The sequence below is a fragment of the Eurosta solidaginis genome, chromosome 2 (assembly GCF_040869045.1).
Source record: "Eurosta solidaginis isolate ZX-2024a chromosome 2, ASM4086904v1, whole genome shotgun sequence".
Lineage (NCBI taxonomy): Eukaryota > Metazoa > Arthropoda > Insecta > Diptera > Tephritidae > Eurosta > Eurosta solidaginis.
The window spans coordinates 264,116,037-264,141,772 of NC_090320.1; the positions used below are offsets into that span (position 1 = coordinate 264,116,037).

A 25,736-nucleotide genomic window follows, 5' to 3' on the forward strand; every position below is an offset into this window, starting at 1 on the left:
GGATAAACTAGAATGCATTTTTAGTCTAATCAATATGACTTGGTCGTACATATTTGCATTGTAAAGGTCTACAAATAGGATATGTAGCAGCACGCACATACACAGCCACGCTCACCTGATAAAATGCTTGTTCTTGTTCGTTATTTTGTGGATGCTATTTGGCACTGTTGTACTTCTTAGGTCCAAAAAAAGTGTAGTAGCTGCTAACGAAAACTGCGTAAAATTTTTATTGTTATATTACAAAAAAATATCCTTATTTACTTTCAAACTTTAATTAACAAATTGTGATACTTTATTACCGGGGACGATTGCTAAAACACGGCAACGACGCGTTTTTGCCTCGCTTCCAATAATTCGAATATTTTTTCTCTTTGGACTATTGATAACAGGACAAAACGCGTCTTTTCACTTCTCTTTCCACATTTTGGACGGGTTATTGCAGTCGACCTCGGTTTCAAACTGTTTTTCGCGGAGAACTTTTGAACGGATAGAAAAACTTAGCACCTGTGTTTGTATTCTTAATGCTGACACTAACATTTTGGAGGTGCTCGCCGTGTCCAGTGCTTTCCACCAGACCAGCACCCCATAGAGCAGAGTCGTTTTGACCACCATCTCATAAAGCCAGTGTACTACTCCTCACGAAAGTCCCCATCTCTTTCCGATAGCCCCCCTGCAGCAGTACAAGGCAACCGCGGCCTTCTTGGCCCTATCTTCCACATTGGGTCTTCAGGACAGTTTCTTGTCCAAAACAATCCCCAAATATTTAACCCTATCAAAAAGTACCAACGGTGCCCCTCCAATCGAGGGAGTTCTGAAATCGGGCATCTTATATCTCCTTGTAAAAGGAACCAATTCCGTTTTTGCAGGGTTGACTGCCAATCCACATGATTCAGCCCACCTAGCCCTGCAGAACATCGCGCAGGGTGCCCAGAAATTTGCCTCTGACTAGGATGGCGAGGTCATCTGCATAGGCAACCACCCGACAACCATTGGCTTCCATCTCCACAAGGAGCTCTTTGACTGCCACAACCCAGAGCAGAGGAGATAGGCCACCCCCTGTGGGGTGCCCCTGCACACCTTCCTCTCAATTATGGCCCCTCCCCCACTCCGCTGCGACAACTCTGCTGCATAGAAGTTTACTAATAAATTCAACCAGAGTCGCCTCGACTCCTAAACCCACCAGAGTTCTTTCGATTGCCCCCGGTAAGACATTGTTAAAAGCCCCCTAGATGTCTAGAAACGCACCCAGAGCAAACTCTTTGTGTTCCAGGGACCTCTCTATTTGCTTTACAATCGAATGGAGAGCCGTTTTCGTCGATCTGCCCTTGCAGTAGGCATGTGAAGCCAACAGTAACCCCCGTGGAATCCTTTCCTGTAGGTACAGGGCAATTAGCCGCTCAACCGTCTTAAGAAACGACGGGACTGATTGGCCTGAAATCCTTAGGTGATACATGAGCTTCTGGCGGCCTTCGAAATAAAGATGACCCTAACCGCGTGCCACGACTTCGGGATATAGTTTAGCCTGAGGCGGTTAGTGTAGTTGATGGCCAACCAACGGCAGGAAATCCCTAAATCCCACCCGGGCCCGGAGACTTATAGGGCTTGAACGAACCTATAGCCCAGGTAATTTGGCTTTCCCGTAGTGGAATGGCAGGCATTTCTGCATGACCAGGGATCACCTGGGAGCAACTGGGACATCGGGAAAATGATTGTCCAGTAAAAGCTTTAGGGACTCCTCGCTACTCATCGACCAGTCCCCACCATCATCTCTCAGATACCCCAGAGGGGCGTGATTTCTAGAGAGTATTTTTCTAAGCCTCGCGGATTCATTGCAGCCTTCCACGTTTTCGCAGAAATTTCGCCACGAATCTCGCTTGGCTATCTTTATTTCATATTTATAAATCCCCAGACTAACCTTATAGAGCTCCCAGTCCGAGGGTAATTTACTCCTCCTGGCTCTATTGAAGAGCCGTCTACTGGACACTCTTAGGTCGTCAATGGAATCAGACCACCAGGGCGGCTTGCCCTTCCCCCTGTAAGTTTTCAATGGACAGGACAGTTGAAAGGCGCTATTGCTCGCCGAGGTGAAGTTTTCCACCAGAACGTCTATCTCAGATTCGAAAAGGTCCGAACTAGCAGTAGGCGCCGCAGGCAATAGCTCACCCAGCTTCGTACAAGTCCCAGTTAGTACTTTTAGACTAAAAGATATTTTACTCAGACGTTCTTCGGTCACGGAGAACTGAATGTATCGGTGATCAGAGGAGGGCTCGTTGAGAACCCTCCAGCCATATATCCGCTCTTACAGTTCTCTACTAACCAGGGTGATGTCCAGTACCTCCTCCCTTTTCTTTAAGCTTTAAATTCCTTTTTAACAAGCACAAATGGTCTATGCCTACCTGCCGCCCGATGCACCAAGGTGTTGAATTTTCCCGTCCTTAATCCAGAAATATTTCTGCCATTGCTACCCAGCCACGGCTCCTGGACAAGGACTATATCCACTCCGCCTTTTTCAAGCCAGAGTAACAAATTTCAATAAGGTAAAAATCAAATAGTTCAACAACTGCGTAAAAATTGAGACGAGTTTATTCTTCTGCTTGCCACTAATAATGGAACAATCAAGTTTATCAAGAGTATTACTAGGTGCGTTCATATAACAGCGTGTGTAAATGGATATAATTTTACACCTTATAAGTTTATATGCTATCATGAGTCCCCCTATTGTGTATAAAGCAAGTGTGATATCTTATCCGTCAACTATCTGACAGGATGTTAAATATGGATACTTTTTATCGTTTTGACAGGGTGTTCAATATAGCGGCGCATATGGCCGGCAATCTTCAGCGGGTGATAGAAAGAGATACAGAATGAGACAGCGATAGTCAATTACAAATCAGGTGATCCATTCTATTTGAAATTTTGACGTCTATGTAAAAGTTATCACATTTGTCTGATCCACAATGGTGAGATATCTTATCCGTCAACTGCCTGACAGGATGTTCAATATGGCTACTTTTTAGCGTTTTGACAGCGTGTTCAATATGGCGGCGCACAGTGTTTCGTGTAGAACAAGCTGGCTGGACAAAATTATTTTATGAGATTTTCCGTTTCATATGCAGTCATTTATTACAACTACGTAATTTTTTTCAGCCATATTTTCTTTTTTTTTATTTTTTTCCAAAATTTTACTTCATACATTTGCTTATTTCATATACAGTAACTCATGTGAATAAGTGACATAAGATCCAAAAAAATTTAAAGGACTTAAGAATATTACTTTATTGTACTTAAATTGAATGGACTACAAATCTCAATACTCTAAAAAATTTTAAAAATTCCGAAAAAAAATTTAAATTTTTTATGAAAATTCGTCGAATTTTTCAAACATTTTTTAAATATAATTTAGTTTTTGTTATAGATCGTGACACATTTTCTTATGGGAAATTAATTAAAATAAATTTGCGAAAGCGAAAATTGTAAGAATTGTCCAAAAAGGGGTGTCTACTTATTTATGTGAGTGACTGTACATATGTACATACATATTTTTTTATTTATTTGAGTATTTATCCTGGCACTACAATTTTTACAAAATTATTTTATAGTACCAGTCAGGAATGTAAAAGTGAATTACAATAATAATAATAACAATGTAAATAATTAAATTAATTATGTGAAAATTACTTATTACAAAAAACTTAAAAGTAAAGTATCATACAAAGTAGAAAAGACAATAGATTTAAATTAAATGAAACCTGATCCAACAAAAAGTTATAGGGTAGGTTATCTTTTATAATTATGTTATTATTCGCTATCATCACTTTCATTCGATGAGTCACTTGTGGAAAGTCATGAGCATCCGCAACACTACTGTGAAAGCTTGAAACAACTGGGGTATTTTTTGACTCCTCAACATTATCGGGGGACAGTAAATTTAAGACTTCTGAAGTCAGACATTTAAATTTTTTTCTTAGGTATCTCCCAAAAAATGTTAACTAAAGGATCCGATATTATAAGCAACATATTCATATGATCTCTATTCGACTGCTTTTGTGTGTTATCGTCCCTGAATCGTCTCAAATCTTTGTTACGGGCTTCCTCAGAAAGTTGACCAATAGGTAAAATTGCTGATTTTATAATATCAGTACTATGCACTAAGATTTTATGAACTGTAACAGGCATATTAAACCATGGATAGAGATCTATAAATAGTTTTTTAGTCTCGACCGCAAATTTTTCAAATCTTTGGATATTTATATTGTACGCAGATGCTAATGCGCGAAGGAGAGTGTCGAATCTTTTGATGAGCGTTACATCCAATCCCGTATTCTCAGCACTAGCCTCAGAATTTTCGAACAACCTACGAGCAGTGTTGCCGTCATCGGTATTGCCCAAACCCGGTTTTGGTTTATCTACTATCAATCCAAGTACACTTTTAAATTTATTCTGGATTTCGTTGGAACGTAGCTTTACACTCTCTTTATCTGCCTCATTCATAAGCTGCCATTTTTTTACTTCGAGGCGATAACTTATGTGAAGCAAGCATTCAAAACATCTTATCCATGCATGGAGAGTAGACAAACCAAAACCAAGATTATCTAGGTTAGGCGTAAAGTCCCGTAACTCATTATTCATATCTTTTGGAGTGGCACCACAAATATAACACTTTTGTGCGGAAGAAGTTTCAGTCAAAGCATTGCAAACTTTTCTGTCAATCATTGTAAGAAGCACATTGTGATTTACGGAAACTTTGTATTCTTCGAGCATGTACTTTGTTGGCAACAACGCACTTATCTCCTCTAAAACTTTGTTCGTTTCAAAAAGAATAAAATCTTTTGTTTCTTTGGAAAACATAAATTTAATTGGTAGAAGAAGGTCGAGGATTCTGCCAAACAATGTTACCTTTTTCATCCTGTAATTGAAGAGGAACGAAAGAAAATATAAACAAAAACTCATCAGTGTCAGAACTGCATGTAAACTTTTGCTTATATGTGCTATGGCCAGAGCTTCCATCGCAACCCCACTTGCTGATTAAAGTCTACGTCAAGTTTGTAGGTAATAAACTAACAAAAACTTCTTGATTTGCTAAAACTAAACGCTCAACAGTTTTATCTAATACGGACTGGACTTTAATTTCCGCACGTGTTTCACCACATCAATTTCATTTGGATAGCATTCTGCCTTAGCTTTTCTTAGACTATAAAATTATGGATAGACCTTATGGCCTGCCTTGATGCTCCACTTCCAAGTCGTTTTGTACCCATGAGTCGTCGACTTCCTATCTACGTAGTATGCTAAAGCTTCTACATTGCTCAATTATCTTGCATCTGGCTCACATGTCATCTTTTTGTCGGATATTTGAGTGGTTTCCTGTGATTTTTTTTTATAATGTTAGCAACATTTCTGTTGCCGGACATACGCGTTGATACTTCTGCCGCATAAAGTAACTCACCAGGACTTCTAGATTGCAAGAGGTCATCCACTCGACGCCGTTTGGTTTTTTCACTGCAGCTAACAAAGTCCTTCTTTCGTTTTCCGGGGTCGGGGTTACCTGAAGAAGTGGTTGGTTGGTCTGATGGCAACTTTGAATCCACCGTTATTGAAAATGTGAAGTCTGGACTCGAAAGCCACTCCGAGTTTTTATTCAAAAATCGCTCCTTATGTTTTCCAGAAGTGTTCCACTTTTGATCCAGCTTCGACGAATATGCCGATATTTGTAAGCTTAAACTTTTTATCGAATACTCGGCTGCTTCGCTTAAATCGTACTTAAGTACAACAAAACTCAATAATTCTTTATATCTGGTTTCCTTCGAATGTTGAACCCAAATGTCAAAAAACTCCGTTCTTGGTACGGTTATAACTAAACTGCTTTGTGTTGTTGATTTTCCGACAGGTTGAATAGCTGATGATTGTTGTGCTGCCATCTTAAGTGTCGTTGATCGTTCTGATTTCTTATCAGTTGTGCAGTATTTATATTACATTCAGGTATTGGCGTAGATGCTACCAAATGGGGTTGTTTTGTGTAGCGTTCCTGTGTGGTTATACCTGCATTAGGATTGTTTTGTATGTACCTGTTTTTATGCCTTGGTGACTGGTGCGGTAGGTTCTGGCAGGTTGAAGTCAGTGATCTTCGCCTTTTTGCTTTTAGTGTGCTCTGGTTGACCTTGCGCGTTTATTTTTGTGTGTTTTATGGCTACGTGTTTGTTCCCTGTACCTGGGAATTGGTTTTGCTGTTTGTAGATCAGCTTTAAAGGTTCAAATATCTCGTCGGAGCTGGTACGTACATACATCCTATTTTATATGTGGAGATAACAAAATCTACAAAAAAAAATTAAAAATAGATGTGCAAAGAATTCGCAATGGTTTTTTCTTTCTACTATTAGAGAATACTTCCGACTATAACATATGTAAAATTTAGCCCGGATGTCCGCGGATATATGTAACTTTTTTGTCCCTAAAGTTAAAAATATAGAGAAAAAACCCTTTTCTTATTAATAACGGAATGTTAAATATATTGAAAATACTCTAATTGCGAAAGAATCACTATTAAAAAATTTTACTTACCTTCGGGCTTAGAATGCATCAAAAAAATTATATAAAATTGTTCACTTAAAAGAAATATGAAGCTTAATATTCAACAAGAATTTTGCAAATTAATCAATGCATTTTACGGTCACTCCTGCTTTCTTACTTCAATTACTCAATATATATGAGCAAAAATATCAAAAAAAAGCAGAAATCCCGTTATTTTGTTTGTTTTCTTTCATTTCTCATTACACTTTTCTTGGAATAAGAACTTTGTTTTTGTCCAGCTAGCTTGTTCTACACGAAACACTGTGCGGCGCAGAGAATCGGCTATCTTCAGCGGGGGATAGAAAGAGGTGCAGAATGAGACAGCGATAGTCAACTAAAAATCAGGCGATCCATTCTATTTGTAATTTTGACGTCTATGCAGAAGTTATCACACTTGTCTTATCCATAATGATAAAAATCTTCATGTAGGGTTCACTGGTATATTATAAGTGTTTAAATTAGGTTTTATTATCGAAATAAAGTTTAAGTGTAAAATAAATTATAAATGAAAAAATATGTATCTATTTTTCTTCAGATGTGTCCGTTTTATCTTTCGTTTCTTAATAATAAGAATAGTTTTACAAATATCGCATGTCTTTCGCTAAATGTATGCATGCTTACTCTTATACTAAAAATTACAAATTTTTTGGGTATTTTTTATTTTAATTTTTACCGTTATGTCCATTTTGAGATGGTACAATTTTATTCGCAGTTTTTTTCTGCTTTTTTAGTTGGCCCTTATTTTCAAATGTATGTTAATATATACATATACTATGCATTAGTATGTATTTTAGTATAGAAATATATTTAGACTTAATTTTAGGACTATTTTTAAGTATTTTGTTTTTGCGATTTCTGTTGTTCGTTACTTTTCAAAGTATATACATACATATACTACTTAATTTCACCATACGACGCTAAAATTATGCTCATATAAAAGCAGTCAATTCGTATTTTTTTTATTTCAATATTTACTTTTTTTAATACTAAAATGCGTGAAGAAAACTGAAATGTTTAAGTTCATCTTGGCATTAAACTCTTACTAATAAAACAAAAACTAAGCTCTTATTGATAATAAGGAAAAATTACGAAGTTTTTCTCTAATATCAATTACAAAAATAATTGTATAAAGCAATATGAGCAGGTCTCACCAATTAAATACAAAAACTAGGATCACAATTTTTATTTTTGAATTCCAAAGTTTACTTGAGTAATACTATGTTCAAACAGAAAAATAATAAACTGCAGCAATATCAATTTAAATTGAGTGGTGTTCATACAAATAAATTTAGCTTACGCAATAGTAATTTAATAGCTAGTTGGTTCATCTCTAAAGCAACAAGATATCTTTGTTCAGACTGTCAAAATGTGCGTGTTGGTATTAGGCGAATGGAATGCAATGAAAACACAAAACTTTGAAATTTTTGTGTGTTGTAAGAAAATGTGCTCAATGTTTTGATGATGGGATGAGCCAACCATATAGTTGAACCATACGTAACTGACGTTTAAATCTACTCAATTAACACACTTTACAAGGTTGCATTTGCAGTTAGAAACAATTTATTACGCAATTTTTTTTTAAATTGGCAATTTATTTGTACAATTTATTATATGAGAAATTGCGTAATAAATTGCCCAAATGGTATAAATTGTCAATTTGATGTGTGTTTATACATATTATAAGTAATTATAATGACAATTAAGTCAATTTAAAATTGTAACATAGAGTTATTTTTAGTTTTAGCTTTAATTTTTCGTAGTAAAAAAATAGTAAGAATAATTTAAGTATTGCAGATAGTTCCTTAGATTATTTATTTCATATTCTTATGTCAGACAAGTTTTCCTAACAAAGTACAGCAAAGAATCTCGGATTATTAGAACTGGCAGAGTATGAAAAGAAGCAATGGCAAAACGATGACTGTTTCAATTGTTACCAGTTCATTTCGTACTGTGACGAAATAGTTAACTATAAAAGTCAAATTTTTCAAATTTCTAAATTACGCTAATCAACTAACATATTTCCTGTTGACAAATACTTAGCTTTATTCACTACTCGACATCTCTAACGTGATGGAAATTTAATTAAGTGGCCTCACATCTAATGCCGTTAGCCCAAATTAAATATTCTATTTACGACAACAGCTCATCATAAATTATCGGTAAAAAGTTATTGAAAATCGAAATAATTATATTTATCGATAGAGAATTTCGTTAAAAAAGTAACAGAATTCCAGCACTGGTAGCCTCATATATATACATTAGGGTGGGTAAAATTTATTGTCGAAAAGGCCATCCAATTTCTGAATCTATGGGTCATACTGAGTAATATTGTCCATGGGACCAGAGGTCTGAAATGAATTTCGAGCCTCCCTAATTTTGTTAGAAAATTTTATATCGCCTCCTACTAGCCCCCTAACCCTAACAAAAGTTGCAAGTTGGCTACTTTTTCATGCCAGCTGGCGCCAGTGTCGCGCAATCTACCGTTCTCCATAAAAATACGTGCAATCTACACATTATGCGTAAGATTAAGTTAACAATACCTAACCACTTAATAGCGCTTGAAAGAAGAAGAAAAGCAAATGCAAATGGATCACTGGAGAATGGGCTGCGATTTAGAGTTAAATGTTCAAATGAATTTTGATTGATTTTCTGGAAATTAAAGACAGTGGTGAAAATCTGTAGACAATGAGGAAACAAAAACACACACTTTGAGCGGTTTTTCAAAATCCAAAACCACCATTACAACAGGGAAACTTTTTCAGGAAGAATTGCTCAAATTTAATTATAGTCTGCTCAGTCTAGTTTGCTAGCTTGCAAATCAAAAAGTTTTTAAATTACATATTGTTTTCAATTACTTTTTTTTTAGTTCATAATGAGCCCAAGAAGTTCCAGGAAACGCACGCACATATACCCGAATATCATTAAACATTATACCAATCACGATAAGAATTAAACTCGGATTTACACAAAAATTTCTTGAACTCGACCCGATATGAACTCATTTGCATAAGATATACTTAACAAATGCAGATAAATAACACTGCGTGACATTAAAAATACTCGTTTAACGAGACATATCTACATACTACACGCAGGTTTATTCGAACATAAAATAAACTACATGCCAAATTTTGGGAAAGTTCTCAAAATTTGGGATCAGGACGAAAGATTCTTTTGGCACATGTGATGGAATATATTGGCTCATAATTTTATTTCAGTGTTTGTATCATAGTACAGATTTACAAGTATGATATGTATGAGAAGGAAACAATTCCTTTCTTTTTCTAACACACTGCCGTTTGACACTTCGGTCAGTGTGAAAGTATTGTCGAACTAAGTGGAACCTGCGTGGAACATGCGTTTGACACTGAACGAAGTGTCAAAATTACCGGGGTTGCTGTCGTGGAAAGCGACGCAGGGAAACAAAACAAGGAGCGGAATATCAGATATAGGTTGTTATGGTAAATTTTTTTGAACGAATTTAGTATGAAAATGTAGTGCACCTATATGGATCCTACAGAAAATTATACAAATCTTGAATTGGGGTATCTGAGGACGCGTAGTTATTCCAGTATTAAGAATACAAACACGGGTGCTAAGTTTTTCTACCCGTTCCAAAGTTCTCCGCGAAAAACAGTTTGAAACCAATGTCGGCTGCAATAACCCGCCCAAAAATGTGGAAAGAGAAATGAAAATACGCGTTTTGTCCTTTAATCAATACTCCAATGGCGAAAAAGTATTCGAATTATTGGAAGCGAGGAAAAACGCGTCTCTTAATACCTCTCGACGGTTTTGGTAGTGTTTTAGCCAGGGACGGAAAATAATAATTATTTTTTTTGCGGAGTCGAAAAAGTCCTGGTCAAAAATTGTCCTAGGTTAAAATGTTTGAGTTCCCAGGTATCCCTATAGCAATATCATGCATCCTTTTTATTTTTCAAACTTTTTCCATAAAAGTCCACATATAAAAGTAAAATCTGTATTTTGGTTTTTTTTAGTCCGATAGAACTAGTTAAACTAGTTAAATAAAAAAATGGTTTGCTTCGGATAAGCCGTTTCTTTGTTATCAGGCGGGACTTTTATTTTGGCTTTAAAAAATAAAAGTCCGGATTTAACTTTAATTTCCGGACTTTTATTTTTAAAAGTCCGAGTTTAACTAGTTCTATCGGACTCAGAAAATAATAATCCGAAAATAATTTATATCTTGATCCAAATATATTAAAAGTCCAAAATTAATAGTTTTGAAAGGAATTATACTATAAAAGGAATAACAGTTTCGGCCCCTGGTTTTAGCAATCGTCGCCGGTAATAAAGTACCACAATTTGTTAATTAAAATTGTCCAAAACATATGGATTTTAAAGAGAGATGTAATAAAGTGCTCGTTTGAAAGTAAATAAGGATATTTCTTTGTAATTTTACAATAAAAATTTTACGCCGTTTTCGTTAGCAGATACTACACTTTTCTTGGACCCAAGAAGTACAACAGTGCCAAATAGCATCCACAAAAAAACGAACAAGAACAAGCATTTTATCAGGTGAGCGTGGCTGTGGATGTGCGTGCTGCTACATATCCTACTTGTAGACCTTTAAAATGGTTTGTATGCCAAACTAGACCGCCGATTTAAAGTGCTAATTAAACTCCCTTAACCCTAACGCCATAGTCGTAACCATACACATTCCATAACCATCTCCAATGTGATCGATTAATGGTGTCTTAACCTAAAAATCGTCAAAAATTTCATAAAAATGAAGAAAACGCAAAAAATTACAATCATATTCCGCAAAAAATAAGTCTCTTAGTCATAACGTATCCAAAACAATGAATAAAATCTACAAAAAGTTATTAAATCTACCAGCTCCAAAATTTTTAGGTTATGGATATGGCGAGAAACCAAAAACCAATTGTTTGGCTATGGTATGGTTATGGCTTTAGCGTTATGGTATGGCACCATTAATCGATTACATTGATGTTTTATTTGGTTATGGTTTTATGGTTATAAGTCACCATTAATTGACCCTTAAGGCATGCCTCACAAAAACTGATTTTTACTATTGCACTGTTAACAAATTTTAATTTTTTTTATCTTAATTTTTAGTATTAAAAAATATCTGCGCGTTTTTCTTAAAGCCTACAATTTATATTTCTTCATAGCATAGCATTGTTTGGCCACTGATTATTTTTTTTATGTATATATTTATTTTCGTAATCTTATATGTATTTTATGCCCCTGTTACCGTTTACAACTCAACTCTGGTTGGGTTGAAATTTCGCAATTTGGTATTACAGATTACAACCTGTCAAAAAAAAAAAAAATGTCGTTTGAGTTGTCTAGTCTAATAACTTTTTGTGGCGTTACCGTTTACAACCTTGTGTTAGTGTAGTTCTCAAAGACGTCAAAATCTTACAACTGATTACTAGCAGTTGTCTCATACAATTTTGCAGTTGTTTTGAAAAAATGTAACGTTTTACAGGACGGTTCACCTCTTAATTTTTAACAAAAATTTTGAAAGTTGGTATCAAAAGACACGTTTCGACCTCCGATTCAAGAATCCGAAAACAAAAATTAAAATTTTAATTTTTGTCAAATCATTTCGGTAAAAATTTTCATGTGGTTGTTGTATTTTTTGTATACACTAATGCAGAAAGGCGTTGGACCCATCCAGGGTTATTTTTACAAATCGCGGCCAAAGGCCGCCAACGCAGAAAGATGTTCTGTGCAAAAAAAATGTGGATCGCACCTCATATTTCGGACCATCTCCGGCCATTTTGTGAGTTTTTGTAAATATTTTTCGACAGAAATAAAATTTTTAATTTTCGGTTTCGAATCCCAAAAACAGAGATCGAAACGCGTCTTTTGATACCACCTTTGATAAGAGTTAGATGGTACACGGGCTCATAAAGCGTTACCAAAGAAAAACAAAAAATTTAAAGCCGGTAGTTAAACCTTTTTTAATCAAACAATAATCAACAATTTTGTACACATTTATAGAAAAAACAACGTTTAAACGAAGGATTACATTGAATAACTTTTTTACTTTATGGAGCGACATTCCGAAGTTGGACGAGACTGGCCGCAGTTCGGATGCAGCCAAAATAGGTGAAATTATGCGAACGTGAGTCCCATTGATACTAATCACTACTCCTGGGAATCCTGTTTTAGAGTAAAATACAATTTTTGCTGTTTGGGTTTTATCCATTTCGCTCAAATATGCTCCTCAATAATATCTAAAACCAGTCCAACCCAAAATCATTTCCACAGCATATTTCATAGCTGCCGTCAGCAAGGAATCGGAGTGTGGCGCATAATTTTAAAATACGAACGCGTATGCGGAAATGGTCCTTAATTTTGTTTAGTAAAGAGCAAAACGCTTCCTTTCAAATCTGCAAAATAATTGCATGATAAGTTCAACATTTGTCACTTAAACATTTTCTTACTGGTGCTTGGTAGTTCCAATGGATTGGAATGATCACGCGAATGTTTTCCGTATTCGCGACATGTCAATCACCAACATTTTCGCCATTATATAATAGATTTTCATATAATGTCCGTTTTGCTTTTATTTTGTAAATGCTTAAATTTCCTCCATAAATTGATCAGCTGTTCATTTATCTGTCAAATCATCACTTTCTGAAGTTGGCAACTCAATTCAATTTCAACTGAAATAAGTTGAAATTCGTAATACCAAACGGGAGTTTAGTTGTCTTAAAGTTGAGCTCTTTTAATTACAACCCAACTAAGTTGAGTTGTAAACGGCAATAGGGGCATCAAAAACGGTTTATTATCAAGTGTCAACACTGTGCAACCATTTTGACTTTACTATATTGGGGCGGAATGATAATGACTCAGAATGAAATATGCTATATTGAAATTCCTTAAGACAGACATTATTTTAAGTCTGAATTTTTGGAAACAATAAATTTTAATTAAGGGTACACAAAATTACTCTAAGCATTGGAAACAATCCGCCCAAGCAAGAAAATGTGTTTGCACAGTGTTATCGCCTCTAATTTGTTCGCTGATCCGCTTGCTTACTATATCATTAGCATTCAATTTAAAAGCTACTTAAAATTGGTCTTTAGTGCTTATGTTTGCACAATTCGAGCTATGATTTCAAGTATTATACATACATATATATAGCAGGATCATATCATGATAAATCGACCAATTGGATAGAGTTGTTGCTTTCCATTTGTCTAAATTTCATAGCTTCAAGACTAGAAAAATAGCAGGATTTTAAACATTTGTTTAGTTTTGAAATCTTTTCGTCCTGCCAGAATTGTGTTTTATGCTATTAGTATGGTTTTGATCAAAATTCATTCAAAGCGAAGAGCATCGATTTCTATCATTGGCCAAATTGGCATGAAACGATCTAGATCTAAGTTGTTTAAATGGCTAATCTACAGGTAGGGCTGTGAACTGCATCCGGATTTTTCAACTATCCGGATAAACAGGATATTCGGATAACCGGATAGCTAAGCAAAAAATCCGGCTATCCGGATATCCGGATTCACAAATACGTAAACGGAAAATCCGGATAACCGCATGTCCCGATACTGGAATATAAAAGTTGAATATCTGCATATCAGAACCGAACGAAGCAAACATCGAAAAATTATTCACAAAATATGTTTGTAGATTATTAAATTAACGTCAAAAATTAAAAAGCTACAATTTTACAAACAAGTGAAAATAAGAACAGTGCCATTTGTATATATTGTGAAAAAACGCTGTTAATTGATATAAATGCCCCACGAATTTATTGTTATTAATGTTAGATAAACATATATATTACATCAATTTGTTGCATTCACTGGATATCCAAAAATACGGTTATTAACAGGATCTTCATAAATCCGGATATCCGGATATTTTCACAAACGAATATTAACCGGATTTCCATGCCTTCCGGATTTTATCCGTGTCAACGGATATCCGAATATTGGAATATGCGGGTAGTCCCAGCCCTATCTACAGGGCGTTTACAAAAATGGTAAAATTTAATATCAATGCTTGATGATGATTATCTAAGTTAGAATTGTTTTTCAACATTTAATTTATCAATCACATGTATACGCTGCAATTACACACTCTTTGTTTAAGTCCACAATTTTCTTCATATTGTGTCGTATTATTAGAATTTCGCGGTTAATTGTGTGACTTTTAAATTGATTTTTGAAATGCAATATATTAGAGCTTATGATTTCTTCTCGAACACAAGCGAGATTTTCGAGACCCGAGAAATCGAGAATTCGACTTCTCGCGAGATTCTCGTGTCTCGAAGTCCTCGTAAATCTCGCGAGCTTCCCGACATTCTTACTTAATCGCTGTATGGATAGTATTTATACACTTGTTTTTTTTTACTTGTGGCTTTTTTGTTGATTATTATATTGCTTCCAAGACATTGATAGGATAGGATAGGTTAGGTGGTAGCTGCCCTGATAAGGATAGCTCACTTGGACAACACGAAGGTCCGTTGTGATACCACATACACCAAAAATAACGGTGACCTAGATCCAGCTACTTAGAGAATCGTTGGGTAGCAACGATAAAGCTCCGAATGATACCGATCTTAACTTTGGATATATCCTCGGGAGATCCAAGTAAGTCGCGACCGAAGTACTTTCGCCTAATTCTGGCAAAAGCTGGACAATCAAGCATAAAGTGATTTGGTGATTCCACCTCATCATCCTCCATACAGCTGCAGCAGGATGGAGTTTCCAGTATATTGAGACGTACCGCATGGATACCCATGGGACAGTGCCCTGTCAAAACCCCAATGACCATTGATAGGTGAGCCTTAGTGAACCCAATTATTTCAGCAGACCTCCTGCCATCCACTTTCGGCCAGAAAGATCTATATTTATTATACATATAATTTGATCGCAATATTTTATTTTTCAACGAGACTTCAATAACACGGCTTCTCGCGAGATTCTCGAATCTCGAATTACTCGTAAGGCTCGCAAGATTCTCGAATTACTCGTAATACTCGCGATCTTCTCGACTTTCATTTCAGTAGCTGCATTGGCAATATTCTATACATTTCGGAGGTTTTTACTTGTGGTTTTGCGGACATTTTGGCTTGTGCTCCAGAAGAAATCGTAAGCTCTATATACATAAAACAGCAATGAATCGATTAAGTTGAATGTCGAGAAGTTCGCGAACCATACGAGTAACTCGAGATTCGAGAATATCAGGAGCCTTACGAGTAATTCGAGATTCGAGCATCTCGCGAGCCTTACGAGTAATTCGAGATTCGAGAATCTCGCGAGAAATCTCTTCTCGAACATGTTCGGAAATCGTAAGCTCTACAATATATTGCAATCTAATCACAAACAAGGAATAAACCCTTTAAATTTTAGTAATTAACAGTTATATATGTTTTTATGTATGTAACAGTCAGCGCCAAAATGCATATTTCGGTTTTTTAAAATGCATTTCTTATGTTTTATTATTTTTTTCCTTAGTGAAAGGAAGCGCATTTTTTTTTTAATTTTCAATTTCGTTTATTTCAAAAAAATTTCCATTCGAAATTTGTTTCAAACTCCGTTCAACAAACATTTTTGACTTAAATTTTCGAAAAAGATTCAATCCCGATTTTCGTACTACGTATTGAATACATTATTTGTCGCTGACTAGTTAGTATTCATCTCCAAATATGCCATGCAATATTTTATTCTGTATAGAATGTGCAAGTACTTTTGAGAAAATATTTATTTTCGAAATTATAGTCGAGTCTAACCACCGAAACGACACGTATTCATGCTGACAATGGCTTTGCCTATAGAATAACTCGCAAAAACTTCAGTAGACAGTTACAGCAAGAATGTTGGCTAAGATGTTTTTTAATATTATACTCACTACTAGACAGCTATCAGTCATTCGAGGCATCAGTTGACAGATATAGCTGATGTAAAGCAAAGTTTCTATCAGGTTATTAGAAGCGACATGGTAAACCTGATGTAAACATTTTGTATACGTGTATGTACATTTATGCGAATGTATTAGTGATGCCAAAAATTCTGTTAATGGTTTGGAGTTTCCGTCAGCTCTGTCTAGCAGGGCTTTTAAAGGATCCTATACTGCAACTGAATTCGAAAATAAATTTATTCGAATTCATAATGTTCCTTTGTTGCAATTTTTTCATATTTGTAGTTCCGTTTTTGAAAACAATATTCGCAAATGAACTTACTATAATTCGAAACATTTATATTCTGTTCCTCTTTTTTTAGCATTTGGATTTAAATATCAAAACCGTTTTGCAAAACTCGCATAACGTCCTAATTTGCACATTTCGTTCTTATTTTGTATATCTCGTGTATCCGATATAGTTTGATGCGATATTTTGGCATTCACTTTATCCCGCATTTTAATTCAATCACAAATTGCATTTACCATTTACTTGATGATCTACTATTTTCTCTAAAATCATTTTAGACATCGAACAAAATTTGGAAAACTCATATTTTCAATTCACATGTAAAACTGTTAAATTCACAATGTGCGTATTGGATTGTTAATAAACGAGTTTGTTTTGTCACACATACAGACGCTTCTTATTTTAAATTGCTTAGTAATCTTAATCCTCTAATAAACTAACGAAAATCACGAAAGTATAGCCACAGAACGTCGTGGACCACCTTGGCTAATATTATCCATAGACGACCATTTCTTCATGCCATTCTTCAACGCTTCGGCAGTCACTTTATCTTGCATAACACGTGACATAGCTTCCAATTTTTGAGCACGCTCTTTAGAGAGTGGTTCCGTTGGGAAAGACAAATCGTTCGCTTCGGCTAGCGTACGTAAATCAAAATAGTATTTGGCGTAGACGGATGAGGGTACATTTATATTGAACTGTAATAATTCAAGAAATTCACGTTCCAATTCATTCATGTCTTCAACTGTGATATCCTTTAAAATTTGACAATAATCGACATTCCAAACAGCTTGATCGTCCCACACCTTTGAGGCTAGCAATATGGCACCTAATTTAAAAACGGGAATACGTTTTTTATAAGTATATAATGAATGACTATTAGGTCGTCGTAGAAAAAATTTTGTCATGCACTTTCCAATGTAAAGAATTTTGGGTTGTCTATATACTCCGCTGAATTTACACACTTAGAAAAGCTAACAGTTTTGACAGGACTACGATGTCATGGAGCCATTTTAGAACCTTTACTCTTAGCTCTTTTTGATACAATAATTTTCATAACAGCTTACAGCCTAGTTCGACTTGCACATCTTTAACTTTTCTTTCGATCCTCAGCCGATAAATAAATTCAACAAGTAAGGAAGGCTAAGTTCGGGTGTAACCGAACATTACATACTCAGTTGAGAGATATGGAGACAAAGTAAGGGAAAATCACCATGTAAAAAATGAACCTAGGGTAACCCTGGAATGTGTTTGTATGACATGGGTATCAAATGGAAGGTATTAAAGAGTATTTTAAAAGGGAGTGGGTCATAGTTCTATAGGTGGACGCCATTTCGAGATATCGCCATAAAGGTGGACCAGGGGTGACTCTAGAATTTGTTTGTACGATATGGGTATCAAATCAAAGGTGTTAATGATTATTTAAAAGGGAGTGTCCCTTAGTGCTATAGGTGGACGCATTTATGAGATATCGCTACAAAGGTGGACCAGGGGTGACTCTACAATGTGTTTGTAGGTATTAATGAGGGCTTTGAAAGGGAGTGGCCCTTAGTTCTATATGTGAAGGCGTTTTCGAGATATCGACCAAAATTTCGACCAGGGTGACCCAGAACCTCATCTGTCGGGTGCCGCTAATTTATTTATATATGTAATACCACGAACAGTATTCCTGCCAAGATTCCAAGGGCTTTTGATTTCGCCCTGCAGAACTTTTTCATCTTCTTCTACTTAATATGGTAGGTGTCACACCCATTTTACAAAGTTTTTTCTAAAGTTATATTATGCGTCAATAAACCAATCCAATTACCATGTTTCATCCCTTTTTTCATATTTGGTATAGAATTATGGCATTTTTTTATTTTTTCGTAATTTTCGATATCGAAAAAGTGGGCGTGGTCATAGTCGGATTTCGGCCATTTTTTATACCAAGATAAAGTGAGTTCAGATAAGTACGTGAACTAAGTTTATTAAAGATATATAAAAGTTATCGCCATAGAATCTATGTCCCTAGAATCTATGTACAAGGATTGGTAAATTTTTGTTCGACTTATGGCATTAAAAGTATCCTAGACAAATTAAATAAAAAAGGGCGGAGCCACGCCCATTTTGAAATTTTCTTTTTTTTTTGTATTTTGTTGCACCATATCATTACTCGAGTTGAATGTTGACATAAATAACTTATATACTGTAAAGATATTAAATTTTTTGTTAAAATTTGACTTAAATTTTTTTTTTTTTTAAGTGGGCGTGTTCGTCATCTGAATTTGCTAATTTTTATTTAGCACACATGTAGTAATAGGAATAACGGTCTTGCCAAATTTCATTATGATATCTTCAACGAGTGCCAAATTACAGGTTGCAAAACTTTTAAATTACCTTTTTTTAAAAGTGCGCGGTGTCACGCCCATTGTCTAAAATGTTACTAATTTTCTATTCTCCGTCATAAGGTCAACCTACCTACCAATTTTCATCGCCTTATCCGTATTTGGTAATGAATTATCGCACTTTTTCGGTTTTTCGAAATTTTCGATATCGAAAAAGTGAACATGGTTATAGTCCGATTTTGTTCATTTTACATAGCGATCTGAGATGAATGCACAGGAACCTACATACAAAATTTCATCAAGATACCTCAAAATTTACGCAAGTTATCGTGTTAACGGACAGATTGACGGACGGACGGACATGGCTAAATGAATTTCTTTTTTCGACCAGATCATTTTGATATATAGAAGTCTATATATATCTCGATTAGTTTATGTCGTTACGGATTACCGTTATGCGAACAAAATTAATATACTCTGTGAGCTCTGCTCAGCTGAGTATAAAAACAGTAACTTCCACTTTTAGCGCTAACAACGCTTACACGGACTTTTACAATGTGCTCTATAAAAATGTTTTACATCGGTAAGAGTACACCGAACTTTTCTTTGCCATCTTATTCACATATTACTAAAAACAACTTACCCAACACCATACGCTTCCAATTGCATGGTGCCAAATCTAATTCCGCATATGTAACTAAACGCTCCAAGTAGACTAGCGTTATTATGGCACATTCAGCAGTTAATTGTGCCGCATTGAAAAGTGTCCGTACAAATTTATATATTTGCCTATGTTCAGGATTATGCGTATCATAATCTTCTGGTACTGTATCATGTGTTAATGGATGTAATTTCTCATCGAATATTTCGAGACGTTTATCTGATTGACGATTTTTTATATGATAATAAATAGCGAGTGATACACATTTTACGGTATTTTTTAAATTTGGTTGTGATACTGTACTATCATCCAAATAGATTGTGGAACATGAAGAACTCTTCTTTAAACCTCCACCAGTTGAATTCGCCGCTTGTTGTGCAATTTGATGTTGTGAACGTTTACGTGATATACCACCATTTTCTACTTTAGAACGTTCTAAAAACATAGTGGCAGCTGTTGGATCCACCGACGGATCCTCATCACCTTCAAGCGCTTCACGTTCGGAAATGTGTTGTAAATTGTGTGGATTTTCTAGTGTACCAGCACTGTGATGTATTGCTGCTGTTGAAGCTGAAATACCACCATGACCATCTAATTGATGTTGTGATGATGATGAAATATGATGACTACTATGCACATGATGTCGCTCTTCATAGACCGGTGGTATATCCTTAGATTTACGATCTGATTGTGGGCTTGAATAAGCACAACATGAATTCTTGTTACCCATTTTTATAAAAAAGCAAGCTTGTTTTGAGTCCAAGTAATTGGCTGAGAGTGAGTAAATAAAGTAGAATGAAGTGTAGAGATCTTTCGTGTGCGAGGAAGAAATGATTTTAAAATGGAGACGAGAAAAACTTAACGTAGAAATTCCAATTTTTTTAGTCTGTTTGTGGTATTAAATGCAATCGTTTTGGTTACTTGTCTTGCTTTACGTTCTTCTTCTTTTTTCTTAATATTTTTATTTAATATTAAATTCCTTCTCTTAAAAGGTGTGGCTTTGTTTTTGCTATTTTGACTAGTTGCAACGCATGTTGCCTTATCGTTTCCTAGATTTACAAAGGTTTATTAAGTATAGAGGGACATTTACAATACGCATACTTACCTTATTTTCAAATAAAGTCGATCCCTGTTCGGGTTCTCTTGGCTATCAGCAATAAAACTTAGTTTAAATTTGTTCGTATTTTTATACCGTAACGCTTTTAGTTTCTTGATATTTGGCACTTTTTTCCAGCTTCTCACACAATTTTTTAGGTGCTGTTGATTCTGGAATTGTAGAGAAAAATTTGTGAATCGAAAGTCGCTGCATTCAAACGTTATCAATAAGAAATTGGTTGAAATTAAATTACAGACGTGTGGGCCTGAACCCACCATTAAGTATACCGAAGTAATCAGGTTGGCGAGCTGAGTTGATTTAGCCATGCCCGTCTGTCCGTCTGTCTGTTTGTATGCAAACTAGTCCCTCAAACTTTGAGGTATCTTGATAAAATATGGCGAGCGGGTGTATTTAGATGTACGATTAGACATTTGTCGGAACCGGCCGGATCGGACCACTATAGCATATATCCTCCATACAACCGATTTTTCAGAAAAAGGAGATTCCTTTCTACCTCAATTTATCGGATTGAAGCTTCAAAGTTCACCATATACTTTCCTATATTGCACATATTTTTGTCTGAAAAAATTGATGAGATCGCTCGTATATATACTATATATCCCCCACAACTGATTGTTCAGATAAGACACTTTTCGTAATTACTGACCTATTTTAAGAGCTATAGGCTTTAAATTTCAACGAGTGCTTAAGTATATAGCATATATTGTTGTCTGAAAAAATCACAGAGATCGGTGGTATATATATGGTGGTATATATAGTATATGGGGTATTCCATCCCATTTCGACCAATTTTTAACCCGACCCCTTTAGAATTGGCTGAAAGTTTTTCTTCTTTTTCTAGCTTACGAAAGACGTTTTTCAGAAGTTTTTCAAATTTTTTCATCCAACTCAAAAAAAGTTATGAATTTAAAAAAAAACACCGTTTTTGTTTTCAAAATGCTATAACTTTTTCAAAAATTGACCGTTTGGGATTTTTTTTTTTAATTTATTTTTAAATTACTTTTCGGAAAAAATTCAAAAACATTTTTAAAGTTTTTTAGCTTACGAAAGACGTTTTTCAGAAGTTTTTGAAATTTTTTCATCCAACTCAAAAAAAGTTATGAATTTTTAAGGAAACACCGTTTTTGTTTTCAAAATGCTATAACTTTTTCAAAAATTGACCGTTTGGGATCTTTTTTTTTTAATTTGTTTTTAAACGTACTTTTCGGAAAAAATAAAAAAAAATTTTTAAGTTTTTTTTTTTCAATTAAATAAAATTAAAAAAAAAATTCTCGGCCCACTCCGGGATTAGTGGGGATGATTGCAGAATTGATTGAAGTTTTTTATGAGAAAAAAGGGCGAAATTCGAAAAATCTCGAAAAACTGAAAAATTACAAAAAGAAAACTTTAAAAATTTTTTTGAATTTTTTCCGAAAAGTACATTTAAAAACAAATTAAAAAAAAAAGATCCCAAACGGTCAATTTTTGAAAAAGTTATAGCATTTTGAAAACAAAAACGGTGTTTCTTTAAAAATTCAAAATTTTTTTTTAGTTGGATGAAAAAATTTCAAAAACTTCTGAAAAACGTCTTTCGTAAGCTAGAAAAAGAAGAAAAACTTTCAGCCAATTCTAAAGGGGTCGGGTTCAAAATTGGTCGAAATGGGATCGAATACCTTATATATATTAGAGGTTTACGCCGATCACTTTATCGGCGGCGGCGGCGTAGGCTCAATTTTATACCGGCGGCGGCGGTGTGGGTGGCGCGCCGGCGTACGCCGGTGTTCTTACTTTAAAAAGCTTGATTTTTATACTCAGTTGAGCAGAGCTCACAGAGTATATTAAGTTTAATTGGATAACGGTTGGTTGTACATATATAAAGGAATCGAGATAGATATAGACTTCCATATATCAAAATAATCAGGACCGAAAAAAAATTGGATTGAGCCATGTCCGTCCGTCCGTCCGTTAACACGATAACTTGAGTAAATTTTGAGGTATCTTGATGAAATTTGGTATGTAGGTTCCTGAGCACTCATCTCAGATCACTATTTAAAATGAACGATATCGGACTATAACCACGCCCACTTTTTCGATATCGAAAATTTCGAAAAACCGAAAAAGTGCGATAATTCATTACAAAAGACAGCTAAGGCGACGAAACTTGGTAGATGAGTTGAGCTTATGACGCAGAATAGAAAATTAGTAAAATTTTGGACAATGGGCGTGGCACCGCCCACTTTTAAAAGAAGGTAATTTAAAACTTTTGCAAGCTGTAATTTGGCAGTCGTTGAAGATATCATGATGAAATTTGGCAGGAACGTTACTCCTATTACTATATTTACGCTTAATAAAAATTAGCAAAATCGGAGAAGGACCACGCCCACTTTTAAAAAAAACTTTTTTTTTTAAAGTAAAATTTTAACAAAAAATTTTATATCTTTACAGTATATAAGTAAATTATGTCAACATTCAAATCCAGTAATGATATGGTGCAACAAAATACAAAAATAAAATAAAATTTCAAAATGGGCGTGGCTCCTCCCTTTTTCATTTAATTTGTCTAGGATACTTTTAACGCCATAAGTCGAAAAAAAATTAACCAATCCTTTTGAAATTTGGTAGGGGCATAGATTTTATGACGTTAACTGTTTTCTGTGAAAATGGGCGAAATCGGTTGATGCCACGCCCAGTTTTTATACACAGTCGTCCGTCTGTCCTTCCGCATGGCCGTTAACACGATAACTTGAGCAAAATTCGACATATCTTTAATGAACTTAGTTCACGTGCTCACTTGAACTCACTTTATCTTGGTATGAAAATCCGACTATGACCACGCCCACTTTTTCGATATCGAAAATTACGAAAAATGAAAAAATGCCATAATTCTATACCAAATACGAAAAAAGGGATGAAACATGGTAAGGTAATTGGATTGTTTTATTGACGCGAAATATAACTTTAGAAAAAACTTTATAAAATGGTTGTGACACCTACCATATTAAGTAGACGAAAATGAAAAATTATCTGCAGGGCGAAATAAAAAACCCTTAAAATCTTGGCAGGTATTACATATATAAATAAATTAGCGGTATCATTTTGGTCGATATCTGGAAAACGCCTTCACACCATATCGTCAAACTCATTCTAGAGTCACCCCTGGTCCACCTTTATGGCGATATCTCGAAAAGGCGTCCACCTATAGAACTAAGCCCCACGCCCTTTTAAAATACTCATTAACACCTTTCCTTTGATACCCATATTGTACAAACACATCCTAGAGTCACCCCTGGTCCACCTTTATGGCGATATTTCGAAACGGGGTCCACCTATAGAACTAAGGCCCACTCCCTTTTAAAATACTCATTAACACCTTTCGTTTGATGCCCATATTGTACAAACAAATTCTAGGGTCACCCCTGGTCCACCTTTATGGCGATATCTCGAAACGGCGTCCACCTATGAAACTAAGGATTACTCCCTTTTAAAATACTCATTAACACCTTTCTTTTGATACCCATATTGTACAAACACATCCTAGAGTCACCCCTGGTCCACCTTTATGGCGATATTTCGAAACGGGGTCCACCTATAGAACTAAGGCCCACTCCCTTTTAAAATACTCATTAACACCTTTCGTTTGATGCCCATATTGTACAAACAAATTCTAGGGTCACCCCTGGTCCACCTTTATGGCGATATCTCGAAACGGCGTCCACCTATGAAACTAAGGATTACTCCCTTTTAAAATACTCATTAACACCTTTCTTTTGATACCCATATTGTACAAACAAATTCTAGGGTCACCCCTGGTCCACCTTTATGGCGATATCTCGAAACGGCGTCCACCTATGAAACTTTTAAAATACTCATTAACACCTTTCATTTGATACCCATATCGTACAAACGCATTCTAGAGTCACCCCTGGTCCACCTTTATGGCGATATCTCGAAAAGGCGACCACCTATACAACAACCACCACTCCCTTTTAAAACCCTCATTAATACCTTTAATTTGATACCCATATCGTACAAACACATTCTAGAGTCACCCCTGGTCCACCTTTATGGCGATATTTCGAAACGGCATCCACCTATAGAACTAAGGCCCACTCCCTTTTAAAATACTCATTAACACCATTCGTTTGATGCCCATATTGTACAAACAAATTCTAGGGTCACCCCTGGTCCACCTTTGTGGCGATATCTCGAAACGGCGTCCACCTATGGAACTAAGGATTACTCCCTTTTAAAATACTCATTAACACCTTTCTTTTGATACCCATATTGTACAAACAAATTCTAGGGTCACCCCTGGTCCACCTTTATGGCGATATCTCGAAACGGCGTCCACCTATGGAACTAAGGATTACTCCCTTTTAAAATACTCATTAACACCTTTCATTTGATACCCATATCGTACAAACGCATTCTAGAGTCAACCCTGATCCACCTTTATGGCGATATCTCGAAAGGCGACCACCTATACAACAACCACCACTCCCTTTTAAAACCCTCATTAATACCTTTAATTTGATACCCATATCGTACAAACACATTCTAGAGTCACCCCTGGTCCACCTTTATGGCGATATTTCGAAACGGCATCCACCTATAGAACTAAGGCCCACTCCCTTTTAAAATACTCATTAACACCATTCGTTTGATGCCCATATTGTACAAACAAATTCTAGGGTCACCCCTGGTCCACCTTTGTGGCGATATCTCGAAACGGCGTCCACCTATGGAACTAAGGATTACTCCCTTTTAAAATACTCATTAACACCTTTCTTTTGATACCCATATTGTACAAACAAATTCTAGGGTCACCCCTGGTCCACCTTTATGGCGATATCTCGAAACGGCGTCCACCTATGGAACTAAGGATTACTCCCTTTTAAAATACTCATTAACACCTTTCATTTGATACCC

General features: G+C 35.6%; 1 protein-coding gene across 2 annotated transcripts in view; it reads right to left on the bottom strand.

The window, feature by feature from the left end:
• Positions 1 to 6,993: 6,993 nt before the first annotated feature.
• CycY (cyclin Y) overlaps positions 6,994 to 25,736 on the bottom strand; it is a 50,916-nt gene continuing 32,173 nt past the window's right edge. For both annotated transcript variants that reach the window (XM_067767818.1, XM_067767817.1), the window contains exons 3-5: positions 20,817 to 20,977; positions 19,694 to 20,760; positions 6,994 to 17,555 (exon numbers count right to left, since the gene is read on the bottom strand). In XM_067767818.1, coding sequence (XP_067623919.1) covers positions 17,173 to 17,555; positions 19,694 to 20,441 — 1,131 coding nt within the window. In that variant the 5' untranslated portion in view covers positions 20,442 to 20,760; positions 20,817 to 20,977 and the 3' untranslated portion in view covers positions 6,994 to 17,172. The remainder of the gene's footprint in view (positions 17,556 to 19,693; positions 20,761 to 20,816; positions 20,978 to 25,736) is intronic.